Source organism: Oryctolagus cuniculus, chromosome 13, assembly GCF_051225735.1.
Source record: "Oryctolagus cuniculus isolate XC-2025 breed Fujian yellow rabbit chromosome 13, ASM5122573v1, whole genome shotgun sequence".
Lineage (NCBI taxonomy): Eukaryota > Metazoa > Chordata > Mammalia > Lagomorpha > Leporidae > Oryctolagus > Oryctolagus cuniculus.
The window spans coordinates 50246133-50270495 of NC_142879.1; the positions used below are offsets into that span (position 1 = coordinate 50246133).

At 44.3% G+C, this 24363-nt stretch overlaps 1 protein-coding gene across 1 annotated transcript in view; it reads left to right on the forward strand.

Annotated features, from left to right (window-relative positions):
• Nucleotides 1-1773: 1773 nt before the first annotated feature.
• COG2 (component of oligomeric golgi complex 2) overlaps nt 1774-24363 on the forward strand; it is a 54080-nt gene continuing 31490 nt past the window's right edge. Inside the window, exons 1-5 of the mRNA XM_002717389.6 lie at nt 1774-1972; nt 14369-14530; nt 15921-15986; nt 19241-19321; nt 21292-21395. Of these exons, the coding sequence (XP_002717435.1) occupies nt 1901-1972; nt 14369-14530; nt 15921-15986; nt 19241-19321; nt 21292-21395 (485 nt within the window). The 5' untranslated portion in view covers nt 1774-1900. The remainder of the gene's footprint in view (nt 1973-14368; nt 14531-15920; nt 15987-19240; nt 19322-21291; nt 21396-24363) is intronic.

Genomic DNA, 24363 nt, shown 5'->3' on the forward strand with positions numbered 1-24363 from the left:
CAAGGCAACAGTCTGAGCCCACACCAGCCCTAGCCATCATCTGTTTTAACACCGTAAGGGAAAACCTGCTTCAGCAAGGCTTGTCAGGTTCAATACTAGGGAGTGTACATCTTTGGAATCTGTGCCTACAGTTTTTTTCCCCAAAGAAACCTTCCATTTAAGGAATACAACTTCATGCATTTCATAAGTACAACTTTAGCAAAACAGTGATTCTTCCCACCATACCTGCCCTCCCACCTACACTCCCACCCCACCTCCTCTTCCCTCTTCCATTCCCAGTCCAATTCTCCATTAAGATTCAATTTCAATTAACCTTATCCACAGAAGACCAACTCTATACTAAGTAGAGTTCTATAATAAGTGTAAGAGTTCAATAATTTGCACAAAAAACCAAACCAAAATTGTTCCTCAACAGCTAAGACAAGGGCTGTTAGAATTCATTGCATCTGGAAGTTAATTTCACTTTTTTTTCTTAGAAACTTAATTAAGTTTACAGAAGCACCCAAGAATGATACATCTTTTGCGAGCACTTAGACATAATTATAATACAACTCTTTGAGGACTGAGGTCTTGCATGGGAAATTAGTGCATAGAAACTCCTGTTGTTAATTTAACAATTAACATCCTTATGTATGACACCGGTGATCACCGGAGGCTATGCCCATACTTTTAAAAAGTGAACAGTTTCCTCGGTGGGATAACTTAAAATGTAGATGTCTCATGTTAAAACATCGCCTGCCTGTGTCCCACTGCTTTCTAAAGGCCAGCGTGGTGTTAATGTATCTCCATGGAGAAAACAGCACCAGAAGGAACAGTTTATAAAAGCAGCACTACCGGAAGCAGAGATTTGCGGAGGGAAGGGTGTGAAGCCCCAAGAGAAAAGAAACGGAATGAATCATCATCGTTAGACCACAGTATTCACAGCTAGAGCAAGGGACACGAGGAGAAAAAACAAGGGTAGACAGAAGGAATAACTTCTCAGGATAAAACTGGGGTCGGGGGGAGAGGAGAGACAGTGTGCAAAATTGGGGAGGGGTTGATTGCACTGCCGCTGGTCACAACACCAAAAGTTGCTCATTACGGTTAAAAATAAATATGCATACTCGCATGCTGAAATTCATTTGCTGTGTTTTGACAAAGCAAGCATTGAAGAACCTTCTGGAGACCCAGGGTTGTGCTCTGAGGCTGCCCACTCTGCGGCTGAACCCAAAGTTGAGCAGGGGTCTCCCCAGCTGACCACCTTCTTCTCAAGGGTTCCCTATAACTGAGCCTACGGGTGCCCAGGCTGGGAGGGCAGCAGGGAACCCCCGCCCCCACCCCGGAGGCCTCAGTGCCCAAACTTCAGCAGTGCCAGCCCACAGGCACCAGGGAGGGATGAGACTCAGGGGATGTGACCCACTGGGCATGAGGGCCAGAGTACCAGGGGGCCGACAGTCGGCCTTGGCTACTGCTCTCTGCATAACCAAGCGGAGCAATCTCAAGGCAGAAGACAATGGCAGAGCGCTACAGGGAGATCTTTCCCAGTGGAAACGATGGGGCAGGAAGGGAGCCCCGCTTGCCCCTCTGCCCCACCCTTCTAGGGCTCAGTTGTCCCTCCCTGGGAACTGGCCTAACGGGAGCCCGCAGGACCCTGCAGTGCCGCTCTCTGACGCACGGGGGCAGCACGTCCAGGACAGCCCAGCGGCGGCGTTCCGCGAACCTCTCTTGGCGGCGGCCAGGCGCAGACCGGCCCGCGGCGCCCTAGCTCATTGGCTGCAGCGCGGGCGCTGCCATGTTGGCGGAAGCGGAGCCTCCTGTGCGGTGGAAACTGTTCGTGGCGGTGGCCTCCGCGTCCGTCTGCGCAGCCTCCTGAGTCTTCGCCTCGCTCGCGTCTCGGTGTTGAGAGGCGGCGGCTTGCGGGATGGAGAAAAGTAGGATGAATTTGCCCAAGGGGCCGGACACGCTCTGCTTCGACAAGGACGAGTTTCTGAAGGTGCGCGCGGTCCCAGCTCCCTGGAGCCGGGCCGTGGGGTGCCTGTCTCCGCTGTGTCCTTCGGGGGCCCTCTCCTTGGGCTGCTCCTGCTGCCCCCGCCCTGGGCCACGCACGCCGCGCCGCGGGCTCTCGGCCAGCACCTCGCTGCACTGGGCAGTCTGTTGCCCGCAGGTTTGGCAGGTGCAGCTTGGAGCACTCAACCTCTGTCTAAAGTCGTGCATGTTCAGTGGAAGGCGTGAAAGTTGCGGGGCGTGTGGTTTTGAGCTGTCTGTAGCAGCCCTTGTTTTTATCCGGCCGTGTTCTCATGCGGTGCAATCGGATTGTCAGGTCCCCCTGGTTGCAAGGAAGCTTGCTGATCAGCGCCTTGGAGCTGCATAAGTGTATAGGGAACAAATCTCTAAAACCCGTGTACAAAACCCTTGTATCTTCCTGGAGGTCGTGTCTGGAACCAAAAGCACCTAAAGTCTTTGCCTAGCGTTCATCTAGAGCGTCCAGAATGCGATATTTGAAAGCTTAGAACTCTCCTGACTCCGTTGCAGCACAGCCAGGCAGCCCATTCATTCTTCTTTTTCCTAAAGTTTGCCCCGTTTCTTTTTATGAGGTGAACTCGAGGTTGACTTGCAGATGAGTGGAGGGCGTGAGCCTACAGAAAGGAGCTGGAGACTGACCATTTCACTGACGAAGTTTTGAAAGGCACAGCTTTGAAAAGGTTCAGGCTGTGAGTCAGAGCTAGGAGGATCTTTGCCCACCGAGGTGTCTCCCTCCGGGTTTGCACTTAAACCCATCTAAAAACACAGTTGTTTTAAGGATTGGGAAAGTTGACATCGCGTTGTGGTTGGTTTTAGTGTTTAAAAAGTTAAGAGCTTTGGCCCACTGGTAGACACCTAAAGTTTTGAACAAGTGAGTTTAGATCTCTGACTGTCCTGCGTTTTTGGATGGCTTTATGAGTTGCAACCTGTCTTTTTCTCTTTTTAGGTTAATTGGCCTCTTTTTGATATTTGCGTTCAGATCCCATCTCCGAATCTGTAGTGTTAAGTATTTGTGGGTCTTCCCCAGCGTGACCCTGTAGTTTCAACGTGTGGCACGTGTCTGGAGCAGGAATGGTGTCTTGTTCTTGTGCTGTGTGGTGAGAGATGTGTCTTGAATGGCGTATCTGAGAGACCTGGAAACGCTTTGTTCCACCCCCTGCCTAGGAACTGCCCTTCAAGGAGGGTGGAAAGAAAGAACACAAGAGACACTGAATGGAGAGGGCACCAGAGGAAAAGGCTCCCAGTGGCGATCCGCGTCCTTGCTCTGACTTCCAGTATCAGAGTCCCGACAAATCTTACCCATCTCTTCGTTCAGGCCCAACCCCAGCACCCTTACTGACCTGCTGGCCCCGCCACCACCGTTCTCCCTCTGCGCTGACAGAATGCCTTTGGTAAATGCAGCTTCAGGAAGTAGAAATCAAAGCAGAAGTTGTGAAGAAGAAATAGGGAGAGAGCAAATGGGGGGGGGGGTGGTTGGAATGCCAGCAGTTCCATATCCTTCATCACACTGAAGCCTCTGAATGTGCCATTGCAGTGTGTAGTGCTGTAAATGGGGCCGCTTCTTATGTAGAAGAACAGGTACAGAGCACCTGTTCCCTGGTGGAATGTTGGTTTTCTAGGTGGAACCAGAAGATAAAGGTCCCTTGTAGTTTGTTTCCTTCTAAGAGACGTTTTCTTTTTATGGCTCTGTGATGGAAAGGATGGGTGGTATGCTTCCTGTCTTGGTTATATTTCTAGAGTTGTGTCTCGTTCAACACATTTTGTAACTGGATAGCTTTTGGGCCCTTGAGAATGCTGGGTTAACGGGTGGATGTTAGGATAGCTGAAATTATTTGAAAGCTAGTCTGTTGATTGGAACCTATGGAATTACTTTGCCAGAGATGGTGATGGCCTACCTCTGTAACAGGAGCAATTGTTCATTCAGTCAGCAGGCACTGGCTGATCATGTACTGTGTGCCAGCCAGCAGTCTAGTCGCGCAGAGGCACAGAGATAAATAAGATGTGGCCTGGGCTGCGGAGCGTAGTGACAGGGAGCACTGGCGTGTTAAGAGATTGCATTTAGCGCCTAGTGGCTGGAGTATGGCAGAAGGGCCAGCAGTGAGACCAGAAAGGTAGAAGGGCTGGGGCTGCAAGTTGTGAAGGGCCTTGGATCCTATACCAAGGGGTTTGAGCTCAGTACAGCATTTGTTGTGGCGCTATAATTAGATTGAAAGCAGGAAATGACAGGGCATAATCTGCTGCATTGAAGCTGACTGGTAGCTGGAGGTGGACTATTTCTCTTAAGGATGGCAGCCAACTAACAAATAAAATAGTGAAAAAGATAATTGGTTGAATGTTGACAGGGATGGATTAGACCTGTTTACCTACATGTACTGTTAAATCACATCCCTTCCCTTCTATGTCAGAATAGGAGTCCGTCACCTGCTTTGCAGAAAAAATGAGGGGCCATCCAGGAGGCACTCCTTTGTCTTGCTTATGGCAGTCTCCTTGCGTTGGTAGCTGTTCTGTCTCTGCCCCTTGCCTGTTGTGTGGGGGGCTCCCCTTCTTCCTAAGGTCTGCCATCCATGCTTAGATCCCATCCTCTGTTGCCTCTCTCAGGACTATTGTCCTCTCCCTCTCCCTCTCCCTTCCCCATTCCCTCTCCCCCCCCCTTTTTTTTTTACCATTGACTTTTTTTTTTTTAAAGATTTATTCATTTATTTTGAAAGTCCAGAGTTACAAAGAGAGAGAAGAAGAGACACAGAGAGATTTTCCATCTACTGGTTTGCTCCCCAGATGCCTGCAATGGCCTGTGCTGGGCCATGCCGAAGCCAGGAGCCAGGAACTTCATCTGGATTTCCCATGTGGGTAGCAGGGACTCAACCACTTGGGCCATCTGCTGCTACTTTTCCTAGGCCATCAGCAAGGAGCTGAATTGGAAGTGGAGCAGTCCGAACATGAAACCAAAGCCTATATAGGATGTTGGTATCTATCTCAGGTAGTGATTTAACCCACTATACCACAACTCCTGCCCTCCTTTAACTTACTTTCTTTCCTTTCCTTTCCTTTCCTTTTTCTTTTTCTTTTTCTTTTTCTTTTTCTTTTTTTTTTTTTTTTTTTTTTGACAGGCAAAGTGGACAGTGAGAGAGATAGACAAGAAGAAAGGCCTTCCTTTACCATTGGTTCACCCCCCAATGACTGCTGTGGCCAGCGCACCGCGCTGATCTGAAGCCGGGAGCCAGGTGCTTCTCCTGGTCCCCCATGAGGGTGCAGGGCCCAAGCACTTGGGCCATCCTCCACTGCACTCCCAGGCCACAGCAGAGAGCTGGCCTGGAAGAGGGGCAACCAGGACAGAATCCGGCGCCCCGACCGGGACTAGAACCCGGGGTGCCAGCGCTGCAGGTGGAGGATTAGCCTAGTGAGCCGCGGCACCGGCTTTCCTTTAACTTTCAAACATACTCCTGTTTTATTCTCCACTCCACCTTCTCACCTCCAGTTATTGCCCTGTTGCTCTCTTCCTATCACAAGCAAATGCTCAGGAGCTGTCATTAGGTTCTCATCTTTCCCTCTTAGACTCACTGCATTCTGGCTCTGGCCCCATCGTCCCACTAAACAGTTCTCACAAAAGTTAAATTGCCATTAGTTATTGCCACAGACATTTTCCTGTCTCCAAGAAAGACCCTCCTTCTTTGCTTTCTGAGACCACCTGCTTCTGTTTTGTGGGTGGGTGTTTGTTTGTTTGTTTGACATCTCAGTGTCCTTGTCTGTTTTGCATAATCATTCTCCTCCTCTCAGCCATTCCCTGGATGGTTCTGGGCTCAGTCACAGGTCCTCTCATTGTCACATGCTGTACGTGTTCCCTGGATGATCTGCGCTGTGCAGCCCCATGGCCACCTGTGGGCAGGGGACACACTTTCATATCGCTGGCCAAAGTTATCTCCTGACCGCCCATCCTCACCTCTCTGACATCTCTTTTTCAAACTCTGCAGGTTCAAACTGAATGAATGAAAAGCAAAAACGAAAAACCCAAACCTCTGACCTTCAAATCTATCTTTCTTCTAGTATTATGTATCTCAGTAAATGCTCTGTTATCCGTCTAGTAGTGAGTCATAAAACCAGAAGTCATCCTTGGTAACATCTCTCCTACACCTTCCCAAAACCCAATCTGTTACCGTTCCCTGTGATTTCACTTCCCGAATACCTCTTGAATCCATCCACTTCGCTCATTCTCCTCTTTCCCATCTTCCTTTTGAGTAACCTTTATCTAATAAACAAACTGTTCTTCCAAGTCTCCTTGCGTCCCTCTTTTCTTTTCCTGGTACATGTTCTGCATTGCAGGCCAGATGCTTTATTCCACAGTGCATTATTTGGTCTTGTGTATTACAGCAGGCGACTAGTCTTGACCTGGTTATGAGAACACATTTCCCAAAGCATTTAGAAGTCTTCCAGAGCAGCTCATTCCATTATAGGCAGTTTTTGTTGGCATGTGTTTTGTTTCTGTGCTGAGTAAAAAATTGTCCTGCATTGACCTTCTGTTCATCAGTTCCTTTTGGCCTTGTTGGCTCTCTGGGCTGCCACGTAATTCCTTTATAGTGAAAAGAGAAATTGGGGTCCTCCTGGCAACTGTCAGCACCTACAGTGTGTTAGTGAACTAGCAGGAGATAAACTAGTTAGTGAGGCTCCTCCCTATTCTAATTGGATGAATTGGGAATATTCAAACAGGAGTGTGTCCAAGAAGAAAATGGTTTGCTGTTCATGTCTCTTTGTGTTGTGGTGTTGATGGAATAGCAGAGACCTTGGGATGTGGGCCCCAGTTTCGGCCTTACTCACTGCTCTTGGGTGACTTTATACAAATTGTGGGCCTCGGTAAGCTTCAGTTTCCTCATTACTGGGGTGACACTATAATTTTTGCTCTCTCTTTTAGCTCTTAACATTTTATATTTCTGTGGAAAAAAGAAACTGGTTGTTTTGGTGAGTTTGCAGATAAGGAAACTTAGGCCCAGGGACTCGTGATTTCCACTAAAGTCAAACCGCTGGGTGGGGCAAGGCAAGCCTTTATGTTCTGCTATGCAGGCTTAGTCCTGGAAAAAGTATTAATGTGCCACTTTCCTCTTCAGATGGTGGGAGCTTTGGGAGGGATGACATTGAGGATACAATCATACAGATGTCACAAGGTCCATATGTTGCGGTTCATACATTTTACCAGCAGGGACAATGTTGAGGACCCTCTCTCATGTTAGAAGAAATTCCAACCCATCCAGTGGTCTGGATCCTTGGGCTATAGATCAGGTACAGTAAATGTGACAGAAGTAGCTGGGCCATTTAGGGTGTACTCGTGACAGAAGAGAGAGATACTGCCCGACAGAAAAGGAGCGGAGAACAGTGATGGAAAGCAGATCCTGGACCAGTTGACAGCAGCCCAGTCCAGTGTTGCTGAGTGCCCTACACAATTCAAAACTTCATCATTTTATGACAACTGTCTAGGTTCATTATTTGACTCCAGTTCTTCATGGAAAACCCGAATTCTGTTCAGCCTCAGTTTGAGACAGAAATAAATATTTTTGATAACTGCCACAAAAATTCTGATTACCTGTAGTTGGAATTCAGACAAATTGATTTTGAACCAAAATTGTCTTAAGTGAAATACTTTTCTTGATGTAACATTAGACATACATAGTTTATTCAGTTGGCAGTTGGTAAAAAATAGTTCTTTTGTTTGCAGAAAAAAAAATTCTGCGATTGTCCTTGCTTTTGACTTTCCACTTAGCTTCTTGCAATATTGTAGAACTCACCCCTTGAATAAAATGTTTAATTCATAGCCTTTTGAGTTATTACTTGTGGTATTTCTTTATTTAATATTAATTAGCAAGAAGTATGATGTAAATAGATTTTTTGTTTTTTTTCTTGCAGCATTTAACATTAAATTTCTCTGCACATTAGACTAATTTAAATTTAACATTTAACATTAAATTTCTCTGCACATTCAACTAATCACAAACTTGTGGCTTGGACTTCTGATTGTAGTAATCAGAATTGAACACTTCTGAACTAGGTCATTCCACTAAATAGCTCAAGAAAAATAAGCTAAAACGCCACAGAGATTATCAGTGGTGTTAAACTTGGACATCCCATATGGGTGCCAGTTCAAGTCCCAGCTGCTTCACTTCCAATCCAACCCTCTGCTATGGCCTGCACCCTTGTGTGGGAGTCCAGAAGAAGCTCCTGGCTCCTGGCTTCGGATCAGCTCAGCTCCGGCCATTGGGGTCATTTGGGGAGTGAAGCAGCAGATGGAAGATCTCTTTCTCTCTCTGGCTGTACCTCTCCCTATAACTCTGTCTTTCAAATAATAATAATAAAGAATGAACTCAAATGTTTGTTAAATGGCTATAACAGAATATAGATTTTCTTTGCCCTTTCATAAATGTGTCAGACATAGCTAATAATACTAAACAAAAAAGACAGACATAAGATTGATTATTCAAGTAAAAGTTCCTTAGAATTTCAGTATTATTATTTTTTGCTACTTCTAAGATTACGTGTCCATAGATCTGTCCATAGATGATGTGGAAAACTCTTTAGTGTCCATTTTGAGTTTCTCAAGCTTGAATAATTTGCTAACTAAATAAAATTTTAGAATGAGTTTTGGGAAACACAAGTGTTTGACCATGTCATGTTCCACTGGGACACCTTGTGTTGGAGCCAGGAATGGATTTGAGAGCAGGGAATTTTACACATTTTACACATGTGCTGTTCTCTGAGCCAGGGTGCTTCCTACAGTGTTGCCCATGGCTAGCTCCTTTGTACCATTCAGCAAGGGTCTTCCCTGGCCACCCAAATGAAAGTGCCTCCTCTTTGTCACTCGCCTTCACTTCATTTTATTTTCTTTGTAGCACTTATTGCTATTGATTAACGTTTATTTGCTTGCATGTTTATTTTTTCCATTAAAAAATACAAGGGCACTTCAAAGGTTATAGAAAAATGGAATTAAAAGGTAAGTTTGGTACAGATTTTGTTTTAATCCATGTGTCATTTTTAAAAAGATTTATTTAAAGATAGAGTTACAGAGAGGGAGAGAGATACCTTCCATCCGCTGGTTTACTCCCCAAGTGGCCACGACGGCTAGAACTGGGCCAGTCGGAAGCCAGGAGCTAGGAGCTGCTTCTGTGTCTCATGTGGGTGCAGGGGCTCAAGCACTTGGACCATCTTCCATTGCTTTCCCAGGCACATTAGCAGGGAGCTGGATAGGAAGAGGAGCAGCCAGGACTCGAACTGGTACCCATATCGGATGCCGACACTGCAGGCACAGCGCCAGCCCCTGTGTAATTTTCCATAAAAGCTAGACAGCAGTTCCATCCCCTCTGGGCGTTACTCCTGAAATCTTCTGCCACCTCCCAACATTACCACCCTGGGGACCAAGCCTCCACCAAATAAACAACCTTGGCAGGTGTGTGGTGGCCCAGAATGTGGTGCTTCTTGCTGTCGCTCAGTGAAGTAGCCAAAAGCTGTTCGTCATGTCCAGTTGATTGATGATGTGGTCAGCTGTACCCTTCCTGGTTTCCTGCCTGTGGCATCTGCCCATTTCCTAGAGGGGTGTTGATACTTCCAGCCATAATGAGGGATTCATTTGTTTCTTGAAGTGCTGTCAGTTTTTGTCTTATTTGACAGTTTGTTGTTAAACACATACACATTTAAGATTGTTATATCTCATTAGAGAATTGTCATTACATTATTATAATGTGATTCCCCTCTTTAATAATCTTTCTTGCTTTGAAATCCCCTTTGATTGAAATTAATATAGCTACTTTAGCTTTCCTATTACTGTTTCCATAAAAATTGTTAATGTATTTGAACATTTTATATGGGAACGTTTAAGTTCTTTCTGTTTAAGAAATGAGATGATTCACATAACCTACAATACAGCATTTGTGAACGAACACATCACTGATTTCTAGGACCTGTGCAGGCCTCCCCACTGAGGGTTCATGCATAGCCTGTGTGCTTTACTCCTGTTTGTGGTTGAGGAATACTCTCTTGCAAGGATACACCACACACCACGGTTTGTTTCCCCATTTATTAGTTGGTGAACGTTTGTTTCCACTTTTTGCTTGTCATGAATTAATGCTGCTGTGAACATTCGTATACATGTTTTTATGAGAATATCAATTTAAATTTTTTTTAAAGATTTACTTGAAAAGCTAACTTAGGGAGGGAAAGACAGAAAGAGAGAGAGAGAGATTCCATCTGCTGGTGTAGTTTCCAGATGACCACACCAACTGGGGCTGAGCCAGTCTGAAACCTGGAACCAGGAGCCAGGAGCCTCCTCTGGGTCTCCCACATGGGTACAAGGGCCCAAGTACTTGGACTGTCTTCCACTGCTTTCCCAGGCGCATTAGCAGAGAGCTGGTGTGGAACTGCAGCAAGTGGGACTCGACCAGCACCCATATGGGATACCAGCATTGCAAATGGCAGCTTAACCTGCAACACTAACCCCACGAGTTACCAATTTTCAACCCAGGTATATACACAGGTGTGGAATTACTGGGTAATTCTATGTTTAGCTTTCTCAGGAACTGCCAGACTGGTTCCCATAGTGGCTGCATGATTTTACACTCGGAGTGTATCAGGGCTCCAGGTTCTCCACCTATTCACTAATACTTTTTCTGCTTCCCTCCCTGCCCCCCACTTTTAAAAATGATAGCCCTCCTGGTGGGTGTGAAATGATATCTCATTGTGATTTTGATTTGCATTTTCCTAATAACAAATTGTGTCAAGCATCTTTTCTTGCGCTTTTTGTCCATTCATATAATCTTTGGAAAAACGTCAATACAAATCCTTTGTCCATTTTAAAATTGGGCTATTGGTCTTTTCATTGCAGAGATATAAGAACTCTTTGTGTATTTGGCATATTAGATCCTTGTCACATACATGATTTTTAGATGTTTTCTCTCATTCTGTGAGTTGTCTCTGTGTGTTCTTACCTTTGATGAATTAAAGTCTTTAAGCACCATTTTTGTCTTTCTTTTTGGTGTCATATCTAAGAAACTATGGCCTAATCCCAAGCCACGCACATTTCTACCTTTCTTTCCTTCTAAGAGTTTTATAGGATTTTTTTTAAAGATTTATTTATTTATTTGAAAGAGTTACACAGAGAGAGGAGAGGCAGAGAGAGAGAGAGAGAGAGAGGGGTCTTCCATCTGATGGTTCACTCCCCAATTGGCCGCAACAAAGCTCCTGGCTCCTCCAGATCTTCCACGTGGGAGTAGGGACCCAAGCACTTGGGCCATCTTCCACTGCTTTCCCAGGCCAAAGCAGAGAGCTGGATCAGAAGTGGAGCAGCCAGGTCTTGAAACAGCACCCGTATGGGATGCTGGCGCTTCAGGCCAGGGTGTTAACCCGCTGCGCCACAGCGCTGGCCTGAATGGTACAGTTTGAGCACTTATATTTACATCTGACCCATTTGTGTTAAATTTTTTGAGGAATGGTATGAGATTGGTGTCTAAATTTATTATCTTGCATGTAGATATCCAATTGTTCCTGCACTGTTATTCTCCCCACTGGCACCCTTGTCAAAAATCATTTGTAATATACAGGTTTAAAGTTCTTTTTCAATGTTTAATAAATCTGTAATGTGAAGTAGAAGTATTTTTGGTGAATGAAATAAGTGTCTATTGTTACCAGCCACTGCACTTTTGTGGTTGGTTATCTTCATCAAAAAATCTACTGGATGCAGAGATGTTCTAAGGCACTTAGTTCTTAGGCTGTGTGACATGGGTTTATCTGAAAACACAAACGGCAAATTGAGTTTATTATTATGTAGTGACTTTTTTTCCATTGGAGCTGGGTTATACATTTTAGGATGATTTCATCAAGTTCAGATCTGGATAGAATCTCAAAGAATATTTATCCGAGGCAGGTAGTGTGATCTTGCCTAAAATCATACAACTGGTTAGTAATAAGGTCAGAATGAGAAAATGAATCCTGTCCCTGTCTTTCCATAACGTGCTACATAATGGTGAATGAAGGGAGTTGTCTCAGGTCACCCCAGCAAGCGAATGTGCAGACCCAGATAAGGAAGCCGACGGGTTTTCTTCTTTTAAAAATTACGAAGGTATTTATTTGAAAGGTAGAGCAACAGAGACAAAGGGAGAGGCAGACAGAGAGAGCAAGAGATCTTCCATCTACTGATTCACTCCCCAAATGGCCACAAGAGCCAGGGCTGCAGCAGGCTGAAGCCAAGATCCAGGAACTCCATCCGGGTCTCCCACACGGGTGGCAGGGTCTCAGGCACTTGGTGCATCTTCTGCTGCCTTCCTAGGTGCAGTGGCAGGGAGCTGGATTGGAAGCAAAGCAGCAGGACTCGAGCTGGCACTCTGATCGAGGATGCCAAGTAGTGGGAAGCAGATGGTTTTACAGTAAGTGGCTGTGAAAGGGTGGCTAAGTCTTCTTAACTGATACTATCAGGGCAGGTACACATCCCTAGTAGTTTATCTTTTTTTAAAGGTTGACTTATTTATTTGAAAGAGTTAGGGAGAGAGACAGAGAGAGGTCTTCCTCTGCTGTTTCACTCCCCAGATGGCTGTAACAGCCAGGGCTGAGCCAAGCTGAAGCCAGAAACTAGGAGTTTCATCTGGATCTTCCACATGGGTGGCTTGTGCTGCTGCTTTTCCCAGGACATCAGCGTGGGGCTGGATTAGAGCTGGTGCCCATCTGGGATGCCAGTGTTGCACGTGGCTGCTTTGTCTGCTATATCACAATGCCGCCCCCTCCCCTTTTTATTTTTTAGAGATTTGTTTATTTGAAAAGAGTTACATAGAAAGAGAGAGAGAGTATATATATTTAGTCTTCATTGATGTGGTACAATGCTCTTGTCTCTGAGAACGGATCTCCTGATTAGATTTCCATATTGTGCTTTTTGAATGCAGTTTCTGTTTCTTGAAGTTGAGTGAGAACCTGAAGGCATAAGAATTTGGATATAGAGTCCCTTCCACGTTTATGGTTATCTTACCCATATCTAATTCAACACAAATATTCTTAGCAGTTTGCCTGTATCAAGTTTTTCCAGAGCACCTGCATTAGTTTTCATAGAATCAACTCTTTTTCCTCATCTTTTGTCAGTTTACACAATGTTTAATACAATTATGAAATTGTGATAATTAGTTCAGGCAGCATTAGCAAGTTTGGGAATCATCACATGTGATTGTTGGTGACTGAGTAGCTCAAAATCACAGGTAAAGTAGAAGGTAACCTGCTAGCTATGGGTGTGTCAGCCTGCAGGGCCATCAGAATGCTGCAGAGGGGAGGCAGAGAGCACAGTTCATCCTGTGAGGCCAATAGGAGTTGGTTCAGCAAGCTTCCGAGAACCTATTCGGTGGAATACTCAAAATCTATGTGAAGTATTAATTCAAATATGTATATATCACAGGGACATCCAGATCGTATTGTTTTATGGGGAAAAGCAGTTTACACAACAGCATGAGTATTAAGATTTTGTGAGAGTATGTGTGCATGTTTGTGAAAAAAAAAAAAAAGATCTGGAGAGTTATGAATCACAGTGTTAAAAATATTAATAGGGCTTATCTCCAGAGCATGAGAGTTTGAGTGCCTTTTTATTCCTTGTGTAAATTCTTTGAAAGTTTTACATTGAATATTTGTTGCTTTTAAAAACCTGTTTCCATTTTGAGAAGAGCCTGACTGAAAGGTGTCATTTAAAAAAATAAACTCCATTATATGGGGCTGGTGCTGTGCCGCAGCAGGTTAAAACCCTAGCCTAAAACACTGGCATCCCATATAGGTGTCAGTTCTAGTCCTGGGTGTTCCTCTTCCAATCCAGCTCTCTGCTGTGGCCTGGGAAAGCAGTAGAACATGGCCCCTTGGGCCCCTGCACCCACATGGGAGACCTGGAAGAAGCTCCTGGCTCCTGGCTTCTGGTCAGTTCAGCTCCGGCCATTGCAGCCATCTTGGGATTGAACCAGCAGATGAAAGACCTCTCTATCTCTACCTCACTCTGTAATTCTGTCTTTCAAATACATAAAATAAATCTTAAAAAAAAAAAAAAACACTCCGTTGTGGAATTTAGACAACAGGAGAGAATGTTATAGTTAGGGGGCTGCCTTCTTGACATGTTTATAAAGTCAGCAAGCAGCTTTATGTCGTCATGCATAGTAACCCAGAGATGTTTTCTTTCTGCTGTAATATAACCTTGCCAATGACAGGAATGGCTTCTCTCTCTTTCTCTCTCTCTCTCCTCTCTCTCTCTCTATATATATAATATATATATAAATATATACTATAAACATATATAAATATATATATTTATATATATAAATAAATATATATATAAATGCGATATGATTGCAGTAATTTTTTTCTCTTTTGGTTTATCTTTCAGGAGGATTTCGATGTTGATCATTTTGTGTCTGACTGTAGGAAGCGGGTTCAATTGGAAGAACTGAGAGATGACCTGGAACTCTACTACAAACTTCTTAAAACAGCCATGGTCGAACTCATCAACAAGGATTACGCAGACTTTGTCAACCTTTCAACAAACTTGGTAACATTTAAATCCACAATCCCTACCAGTCACTGATTACATAACACACACAGTCTGAGCATTTTTAAAAACCTTTTAGTTGATTTTCACCCAGAACTTTGAAGAGCTCACTAATCTTAATAAAGAACCAGACTTTCTTGGTAGAGGTTTTTGTTTTGGGTTTTCACTCATTTCAGACAGTCCTAACTTGATTATTTTCTGAACTAGGTGTTAAGAATTAGTGACAAGCGGAGGATGGTAGTAGCAGAGTGGTTGTTTATTGTTAGCTACTAGCTGATTACCATGAAAGCTCACTGGTCTACAGTACATTTGCAGGAAATACTTAATTTGCTTTCGGAAACATATGCCAGCCAGAGCTAGGTTGAGGGAACATTGGCCAGGATTGATCTTTAGGAGACTTAGTTTTATGAAAAATAAGAATCATTTGTAATGACAATATCAGTTACTTGTAAGTCATTTAGAGATGCTTGAGCCTTTAGCTCCCAATGTTTACCACTTAGCCTTCTTACTCGTGTTTTATTTTGCTTTTAAGTATGTTTGTCCAGGCCGGCGCCGCAGCTCACTAGGCTAATCCTCCGCCTTGCGGCGCCGGCACACCGGGTTCTAGTCCCAGTCGGGGCACCGGATTCTGTCCCGGTTGCACCTCTTCCAGTCCAGCTCTCTACTGTGGCCAGGGAGTGCAGTGGAGGATGGCCCAAGTCCTTGGGCCCTGCACCCCAAGGGAGACCAGGATAAGTACCTGGCTCCTGCCATCGGATCAGCGTGGTGCGCCGGCCACAGTGCGCCGGCCGCGGCGGCCATTGGAGGGTGAACCAACGGCAAAAGAAGACCTTTCTTTCTGTCTCTCTCTCTCACTGTCCACTCTGCCTGTCAAAAAAAAAAAAAAAAAAGTATGTTTGTCCAGAGAAATACAGAGAGCAGCCATTGCCTTGGGAATTCTGAGAAGCATTAAAATTAACAAGCATATTTCTTATGGGGAAATGCACAACTACAGTAAATGTGCTGGTAGGATTAGAAGACCAGAAAATTTTATTTCCGTGCTATTTAATTTGGATTTTTCTCAAGGGTTATAATGTTGGGAAGAAATACAATCTGTTAGACTTTCACATAAGCCAGTTGAAAGTCATCAGTTACAGACAGATAGCTATTCACCGCCTGTTTAAAAGTTTTTAAATCCATTAAAAAATTTCATTCAGGGGCAAATCTTTTTTTGGAAGGGGAATAGTTTAATTTTATGGCAAAATAACACTTCTGTTGTTAGTTACTAGCACACGTCCTTTGTTGTACAGAAAGAGTAATCCAAGTCTAATACTCTTTTGATCATCAAGTAGGTACTCAGCTATTACTCTTGATTTTGATGTGTTTCTACCAACATTATTTTTGCCTTTAGGTTGGCATGGACAAAGCTCTAAACCAGCTTTCTGTGCCTTTGGGGCAGTTACGGGAAGAGGTTCTGGTAAGTTTCCCAAGTAATATTAAGCAGTCTGCCCTGAAGTTTGATATGCTTGTTTCCCTCCCCCAAGAAAAATTCCTGGCCGGTGCCATGGCTCACTTGGCTAATCCTCCGCCTGCAGCGCCAGCACCTCGGGTTCTAGTCCCGGTTGGGGTGCTGGATTCTGTCCCAGTTGCTCCCCTTCCAGTCCAGCTCTCTGCTGTGGCCCGGGAGTGCAGTGGAGGATGGCCCAAGTGCTTGGGCCCTGCACCCACATGGGAGACCAGGAGAAGCACCTGGCTCCTGCCTTCGGATTGGCGCAGCGTAGCAGCCATTTGGGGGGTGAACCAATGGAAAAGGAAGACCTTTCTCTCTGTCTTTCTTGCTCTCTCTAACTCTGTCTGTCAATCAATCAATCAATCAATCAATAAAAGAAAAATTCTTTTGATCTGTTAGGTGGTGGGTTTTTTTTTCTTTTGTTTGTCTTATTTTGTTTTGTTTTTGAATTGTTAGTGATAGCAGTATTCACCCTCAACAAAGTTGTAATGATTCTCCATTTTTTACATGTGGTGCTGCAACCTAGAAAACAATGTTTGATTCGAAGATGACAGATTCTCAGAGTAGACAGGTTTAAAATGTGGAGGAAAGAGAAGAAAGCTGTTTGAAAATTCAACTTGTTACTGCCACTCTGTTGTATGTAGGTAGTTACGAGCTTACAAATGCTTGTATTTTAAATACTTGTAATTTTATTACAAATTCTATTTTATGTGTAGTTAGATTCCTAGGCCAGTCTACAAAAACTTCAAACCTTAATGTAGTTTAAGGATAATAGAAAATTAATGCAGTACCTAGTAAACATTGTATTTTAATGTTTCTCTGATACAATGTGTGCTCTGGCATTGGGGCTCCTTAACCCTAAGCCACGGGGTCAGAGACTCCATCTGGATGAACAATAATTGAGGGAGTAGTTTTGGCATCACTTCCAACAGCAAATGGTATTACCCGCTGCTTTCCTGTTGGTCTACCCCCAGTCTCTATCAGGTACCCTGACTTCAGGGCCCTCAGCATTGATGAGCTATAGAAACTTGGTGCACTGTACCGTACCATCATCACCTGCATGTGTCCCTACACGATCATTTGGAGCTTCAATGGCCTTATGCATCTAGCACCTGAGACAGTGCCTGCCACATAGTTGGCAGTCAGGAGATGACTTAAATAAACATTAATTGCAGGTACAATGCTGAAAAAAATGCAGAATAACAGAAATATTAGTGCTTAGAAGTCCATAGGAGGGCTGGCACCATGGCTCACTTGGCTAATCCTCCGCCTGCAGCACCAGCACCCCGGATTCTAGTCCCAGTTGGGGCGCCAGATTCTGTCCCGGTTGCTCCCCTTCTAGTCCAGCTCTCTGCTGTGGCCCGGGAGTGCAATGGAGGATGGCCCAGGTCCTTGGGCCCTGCACCCACATGGGAGACCAGGAGAAGCACCTGGCTTCTGGCTTCAGATCAGTGCAGTGCGCCAGCCACAATGGTCATTGTGGGGTGAACCAACGGCAAAAGGAAGACCTTTCTCTCTGTCTTTCTCTCTCACTGTTTAACTCTACCTGTCAAAAAAAAAAAAAAAAAAAAAAAGTCCATAGGAGGGGTAGACAAGAAAGAATTTTTAGGAGTTAAGTCTTGAGCTGTATCTTGAACTAGCAGGTATTTTTAAGAAGCTTGTTAAAGTACTTCTCTTAAGAAAATCATTTTTGTGGTTCACTGTTGGATTCCACACTGGCCTCTGCATGGCTCTCTGTGGCTCTCCTGTCTTCTTTTAAGTGTTTTTCCTATCCCCAAGTCTCCAACTTTGCAAATAAGATGTTTCCCAAAAGTCTTAGCCACTCTTCTCTCTCAGACTCTATCATCCCTCTGGCTTTGTGGCTCAGCCTACCTTACTGCTTGCCAGCATCACCACCCCTCCCTTTTCCCACAGCAATCTTGATAGCCACCTTTTCCTAATTGATTTAGCCATAGACCTTTCTTTCCTTTTTGACCCAATTCATAATGCTGCTCTATGAGATTCTGAGACCACTGAGGGATGATATTGTTTCTGTCTTATTCATCATTGTTTCCTTAATAGTTTGCATTTACTAGCCATTTCATGACAGGTGTTCAATGAGTGACCAAATTCACTTTTTTATAGAAGATTTGTGATTTGTCTAGTTTATTTCAGTATCTGTCACTGTCATTTGGCCTCAATTCCTAGTTAGGCTCATGCTTGGCTTAATTCATGAGTCTCTGGACATATTCTCCACCTCTCCCTTCTATTCACCCTGTACTTCTTGAGTCCCAATTTTTTTTTTTTAAGATTTATTTATTTGTTTGAAAGTCAGAGTTCTACAGATAGAGAAGGAGAGGTGCAGAGAGAGAGAGAGAGAGAGAGAGAGAGGTCTTCCATTCTAGTTCACTCCTCAGCTGCCTGCAATGGCCAGAGCTGCACAGATCCAAAACCAGGAGCCAGGATCTTCTTCCGGGTTTCCCATGTGGGTAAAGGGGCCCAAGGACTTGGGCCATCTTCCACTGCTTTCCCAGGCCATAGCAGAGAGCTGGATTGGAAGTGGAGCAGCTGGGCCATAGCTGAGAGCTGGATCAGAAGAGGAGCAGCCGGGACTCGAACCAATGCCCATATGGGATGCTGGCACTGCAGGTGGCAGTTTTCCCTGGTACACCACAGCACCGGCCGCAGATTCCCAATTTTTATAAAACTATTTTTGTCATGATACAACCTCAGTGTTTGAACTGTGTAGAATCTAATCTGAAGACCTTTCCTGGGCAAAGTCCTCTGAAATCAACCCCTCTTTGTTTCTGCTTCTCTGAAATAGACTGCCCTGCACCTGGACGTGTGCTTCACTGACCTTGGACCTGTCTGACTGGTTCAGTCTTCCTACCTTTTATTTTCTAACAGTCTCCTCTTCATACCCGTCAGCAGTGACAGATCTTCAGTCCTCCTCACGTCCTACCCCCTCTGCTAACTAAGCACCCTTTTGGCTGAGGTCATCCTTTCTCTGTCATCTGTGATGTTTATTGTGTATGCATCATTTTTCTTTGGTGGTAAATCCTGCATGACCTTGCTTTATATGTCATTTTGCCCCTAAACTGTGAATTTCCTAGACAGCAGTTGTATCTGATATTTTATGATTTTGTCAATATCTGCATAAAACTGATCTGTAGCTATTAAGTCCTATGAATTGAATTAAATGTGTAAATTTCATAATGTTACATTTCTTTATTTTTTTAAAGAGTCTTAGATCATCTGTCAGTGAAGGAATTCGGGCAGTAGATGAACGAATGTCTAAACAGGAGGACATTAGGAAAAAAAAGGTATACTCAAATATCATAATATTAAAGTGTTGACTCACTCTTGCACCTTGTAGTTATGAGTGCTTTCAGGCCCGTGGTCCCAGTTGCCCTTCCTGGTAGCTCTGCAGAGAAAAGCATGCTGTCTCTTGTATGTAGGGATCGTAGCCTAGCAAGGCTAGTGAAGGGCAGAGCTTGGGTTTTCTCACTCCAGCCTCGGTAAAGTCCTGTAAATAGGAGGGATGGAGTGAAGTAATTTTTTAAGGGATTTTATTTTTATTTATTTGAAAAGCACAGTTACAGGTACAGAGAAAGGGAGAGACAGAGAAAGAGAAAGAGAGAACTCTCCCATTTGCTGGGTCACTCCCCAAATGGCCACAGTGGCTAGGACTGGGCCAGACCAAAGCCAGGAGCTTCTTCCAGGTCTCCCAAATGGGTAAAGGGTTCCAAGGACTTGGGCCATCTTCCACTGTTTTCCCAGACATCTTACCAGGAAGCTGGATCAGAAGTGGAGCAGCTGGGACAGGACCCAGTACCCATTTGGGATGTTGGCATCATAGGCAGTGGCTTTACCTGCTGCACCACAATGCCAGCCTCAAGTAATTAATTTTTTTTAAAGGAACAGAAAATGTCTTACTCTTCTTGTGCTTTGATTTATTCACATTAAGATTTATTCACGGGACTGGCATTGTGGCACAGTGGGTTAAAGCCCTGGCCTGGAGCACCGGCATCACATAAGGGCACCGGTTCTGGTCCCGGCTGCTCCTCTTCCAATCCAGTTCTCTGCTATGGCCTAGGAAAGCAGTAGAAGATGGCCCAAGTCCTTGGGCCCCTGCACCCACATGGAAAACCCGGAAGAAGCTTCTGGCCCCTGGCTTCGTATTGGCACAGCTCTGGCTGTTGTGGCCATCTGGGGAGTGAACCGGCAGATGGAGGACCTCTCTCTCTCTACTTCATCTGTAACCTCTGTGTTTCAAATAAATAAAATAAATCTTTTTTAAAAAAGATTTATTCACATAGATAGCATGAGGAATTTTTAAAGCAAGCTGTAGATGTCTATGTTTCATGTGAACTAAAGGCTCCTCCTCGTGTCTTCTCAACCTTTTTAGTCATGTTTTCTGTTTGAAATAAGAATACAGAATTTTAGTGGTACCTAAGTGGTGACTAAATTTAAATTCCTTGTGATTTTAAAAGAATAAACAGTAGTAACTGACAGTGAAGCACTTTAAAGTTCAGCAAGCATATCGTTTTTCTAGCAGCATTGCCAAGAAGGTGTTCTTAATCATACTTTAAAGATGAGGGGATGAGTGGGCTTTCCAATGCAAGCTCTTTGAATATTCCTCTGCAAGTTTTTGGTTTTGGAAAAAGGAAGGTGTTGCTCTCATTTTGTTATGTTGTTGCTTCTTTCTTTTTCCCTTTTATATATACCTCAGCGTGCAGTGCCTGTACTTTTTAGTAGTCCTATGTTTTAATTGTATTTCTTGTTTTTTTTTTTTATAATCATAATTACATAAGAGCAGACTTAGACTTCAGAACTTCTTTTTTTAAGACTTATTTATTTATTTGAAAGGCAAATATTATTAAAGAGCTTGCCTTCTGTAATAAATGTCTTCAGTGAATTGACAGGTAGCTGCTTAGATGCATCATGCATATACAAATAGGATAAATGTGATCAGAAACTAAAATTACAACGTGAAGAAAGGGTCTTAAGAAAATAAGTGTTGTGCCAAAAGAAAGGTTCATTCAAGATGGGGAAAAGAAAGATGTAATAAGAGTTAAGACTATGAGAAAGCAAGCACATCTTGTTCTTTGTTTTTTAAACTATAAACTTGTGTTGCAATATTGAAATAAGCTTGTTCTAGAAAGCCAAAATTAAGATTTGCACTTTTAGAAATTCATGTTTATGGAATGTTCTAAGTATTCAGCGTTGACTTTTGGATTTAGTATGAGAAAATAACACAAGAGTGAACTTTTTTGGTTTTCATTTTTTGTAGATGTGTGTGTTGAGGCTTATACAAGTTATTCGATCAGTTGAGAAAATTGAAAAAATCTTAAACTCTCAAAATTCTAAAGAAACATCTGCACTAGAAGCAAGCAGGTAAGGATTCTTTACTGAATAAAGCATAAGCTAATACTTTATCTCTGATCTGGAAAAAAAAAAGAAAATTTAAGTCTGTGGCCCTTTGTTTTAAATGCAAGTATAACTTTAGAAAAGTGGGGTGTATGAAATGTTAAAGTTTATGATACATGTTCCTACAAAGCCTTTGTGGTTATAGGCTTCAGTTCCAACACTCACCTTGAGTGAATCAGAGGCAGCGTGCTTTGTGTGGAATATTTTTCTCAATGGACTAGCAAATTCTTATTGATATTCAAGGTTTTAGACAGGCCCAGAGTATTACAGGTGATGTGCCTTGAGGTTCAAAATGAGCTAGCATTTTATCATTAAGAAAAAGGATGGAGCATATTTAGTTAAAATGCATAAACAGCAAAGAAAAAGCTTATGAAATGAAATGATGACCATTTCCTTTGTTTTACTGTAGCTGTCTTATGACCTTCCTATTCTGAATTTAAAAACAGCCAGATGAGTGGCTCAAAATGAGTTGAAAAGCTGGTATCAACACAATCTGGAAGCCACAGGTGTGATGGAAAGAGCATGGTTTATATTGCCTGTGCCAGCTGGGTAGCCTGGGTCAAGTTATTTCCACTCTGTATCTTAGTGTTGTCATCTGTAATATAAGGTTCATTGTAACTCCACTTGGCAGGGTTGTTTGACAGCCTGGTGAGAGACCATCAGCTAGTATAGCCGTAACATTTTTCTGCAATTAATATGTGATAAGCTGCTAGAAAACCAGCTGAGACCAAATTGCATATACTTGTCCATAGTCCCGATCAGACTGTAAAAGCATGTTAGATTTCTTAGTTTTAGGAACCAGAATTTTTAGATTGAGAAGAAACTTAAGAGACAGCATGCTCCATACCTCTCATTTTGTAGATTAAGAAATGAGACATCGGGGCCAGCACTGTGGTGTAGCAGGGAAAGCCGCTGCCTGCAGTACTGGCATCCCATATGGGCGCCGGTTAGAATCCCGGCTGCTCCACTTACGATCTAGCTCTCTGCTATGGCCTGGGAAAGCAGTAGAAGATGACCCAAGTCCTTGGGACCCTGCACCCTCGTGTGAGACCCAGAAGAAGCTCCTGGCTCCTGGCTTCGGATTGGCACAGCTCTGGCCGTTGCAACTAACTGGGAAGTGAACCATTGGATGGAAGACCTCTCTCTTTCTCTCTCTCTCTCTCTCTCTGCGCCTCTCCATCTCTCTCTGTGTAACTCTGACTTTCAAATAAATAAATAAATCTTAAAAAATGAGACATCCAAAAAGGAAGTGATTCTACCATCTTGGGTCTCTACTCCCTTTTTTTTTTTTTTTTTTGACAGAGTGGACAGTGAGAGAGAGAGAAAGGTCTTCCTTTTTGCCGTTGGTTCACCCTCCAATGGCCGCCACGGCCGGTGCGCTGCGGCTGGCCCACCGCGCTGATCCGATGGCAGGAGCCAGGTGCTTCTCCTGGTCTCCCATGCGGGTGCAGGGCCCAAGCACCTGGGCCATCCTCCACTGCCTTCCCGGGCCACAGCTGAGAGCTGGCCTGGAAGAGGGGCAACCGGGATAGAATCCGGCACCCCGACCGGGACTAGAACCCGGGGTGCTGGCGCCGCTAGGTGGAGGATTAGCCTATTGAGCTTCAGCACCGGCTTCTACTCCCTTTCATAATTAAGCTGTATACATGAGTGATCAGTCCCTGCCATTGTTTCTCAGCCTGCTTTACTCATGCCCTGGCCCTTGGATTCCTCTTCATCTGCGTCTGTCAGTCACCACTGATGCCTCTGCGAAGTCCAGTGGCTGGTCTCCCATGCGGGTGCAGGGCCCAAGTACAGTGGAGACCCCTGTTTGCTTTAACTGCTCTGCTTCTTGGTTACACTCAGTGGTGCTCACATCCCCTCCAACTGTGCCCTCACTCAGCATCTGTAATACCAGGCAGTTTTCCTTTCATCGTTTGCCCATTCCGTCTGTTTTCATGGACTTTACCGTCCCCTTTAATGGCAGCTTTGCCAGAGTGCTGTTCTCAGTGCTGCGCTCTTAGCCTCTCTTAAGCAACCTAACTACCCAGCTACCTCTCGGGTGCTGATCTCTATCTCCTGACCCGCTTCCCCAGGACTCAGGCTCATGCCGTTCTGACCAGGGGGAGTCTCTTGGAAGTTCTGCCTGTGCCTCACACCAATCCTGTCGAAAACGGAATTCATTATTTTATTTTCCTGTATGTCTCCACCAGCCAAAAACCTCACTGTTCCCTTTTCCTTGTCTTAATCTGTGGCACCTCCATTTCCCTCAGGACCTGGCTAGGAATCTTGGGCAAGTCACTTTCCTCCTCTTCTCCCCTCATCTCCTTCGTCCATGTACCAGGCAAGTCCAGTAGAGTCTGCTGCCGTATCCTCGCAGTTCTCCTCTCGGGCAGCGGCCTCCTCGCTGACCTTTCGTCTCCTGGACTTACACAAGCTCTGCAGCAGCCAGATGGATCTTCGGATTTGTCTGATCACGTCTCACCCTTGATTAAAGTCTTTTCATGGTGCCCCAGTATTTTCTGGATAAATTTTAACTCCTAAGCCACTCTGTGCCGCCTGTCCTGTGCTCTTCATTGTTTGTTCAGAACTACGTGTGCTTCCCTGACTTCCATAAAGATTGCTGATTGGTGTGCCCATCCTGTGTACAGTCGTCCATCTGTGCTAATGGCCCTTTCTGTCACTTCCGCCTCCTCTTCAGCTGCCTGGTTGCCTTTTACTCCTTGCAGATCTAGCACAGAACATGCTCAAAGTGTAGAAAGGTAGTTAGTTTTCAAGATACTGTCCTAAGTGGGGAGAAAACCATACAAAACAATATTGTGGGGAGCAACTCGGACTAGACTAAGTTACTGGAATTAAGACTTATTTTATGCATCTGCTCTCCCACAATATGGCGCTGAGAAGGGAGTAACAACTTCTACGCAGCTGCCTCTCGCCAATTTGATTGACTGAGCTG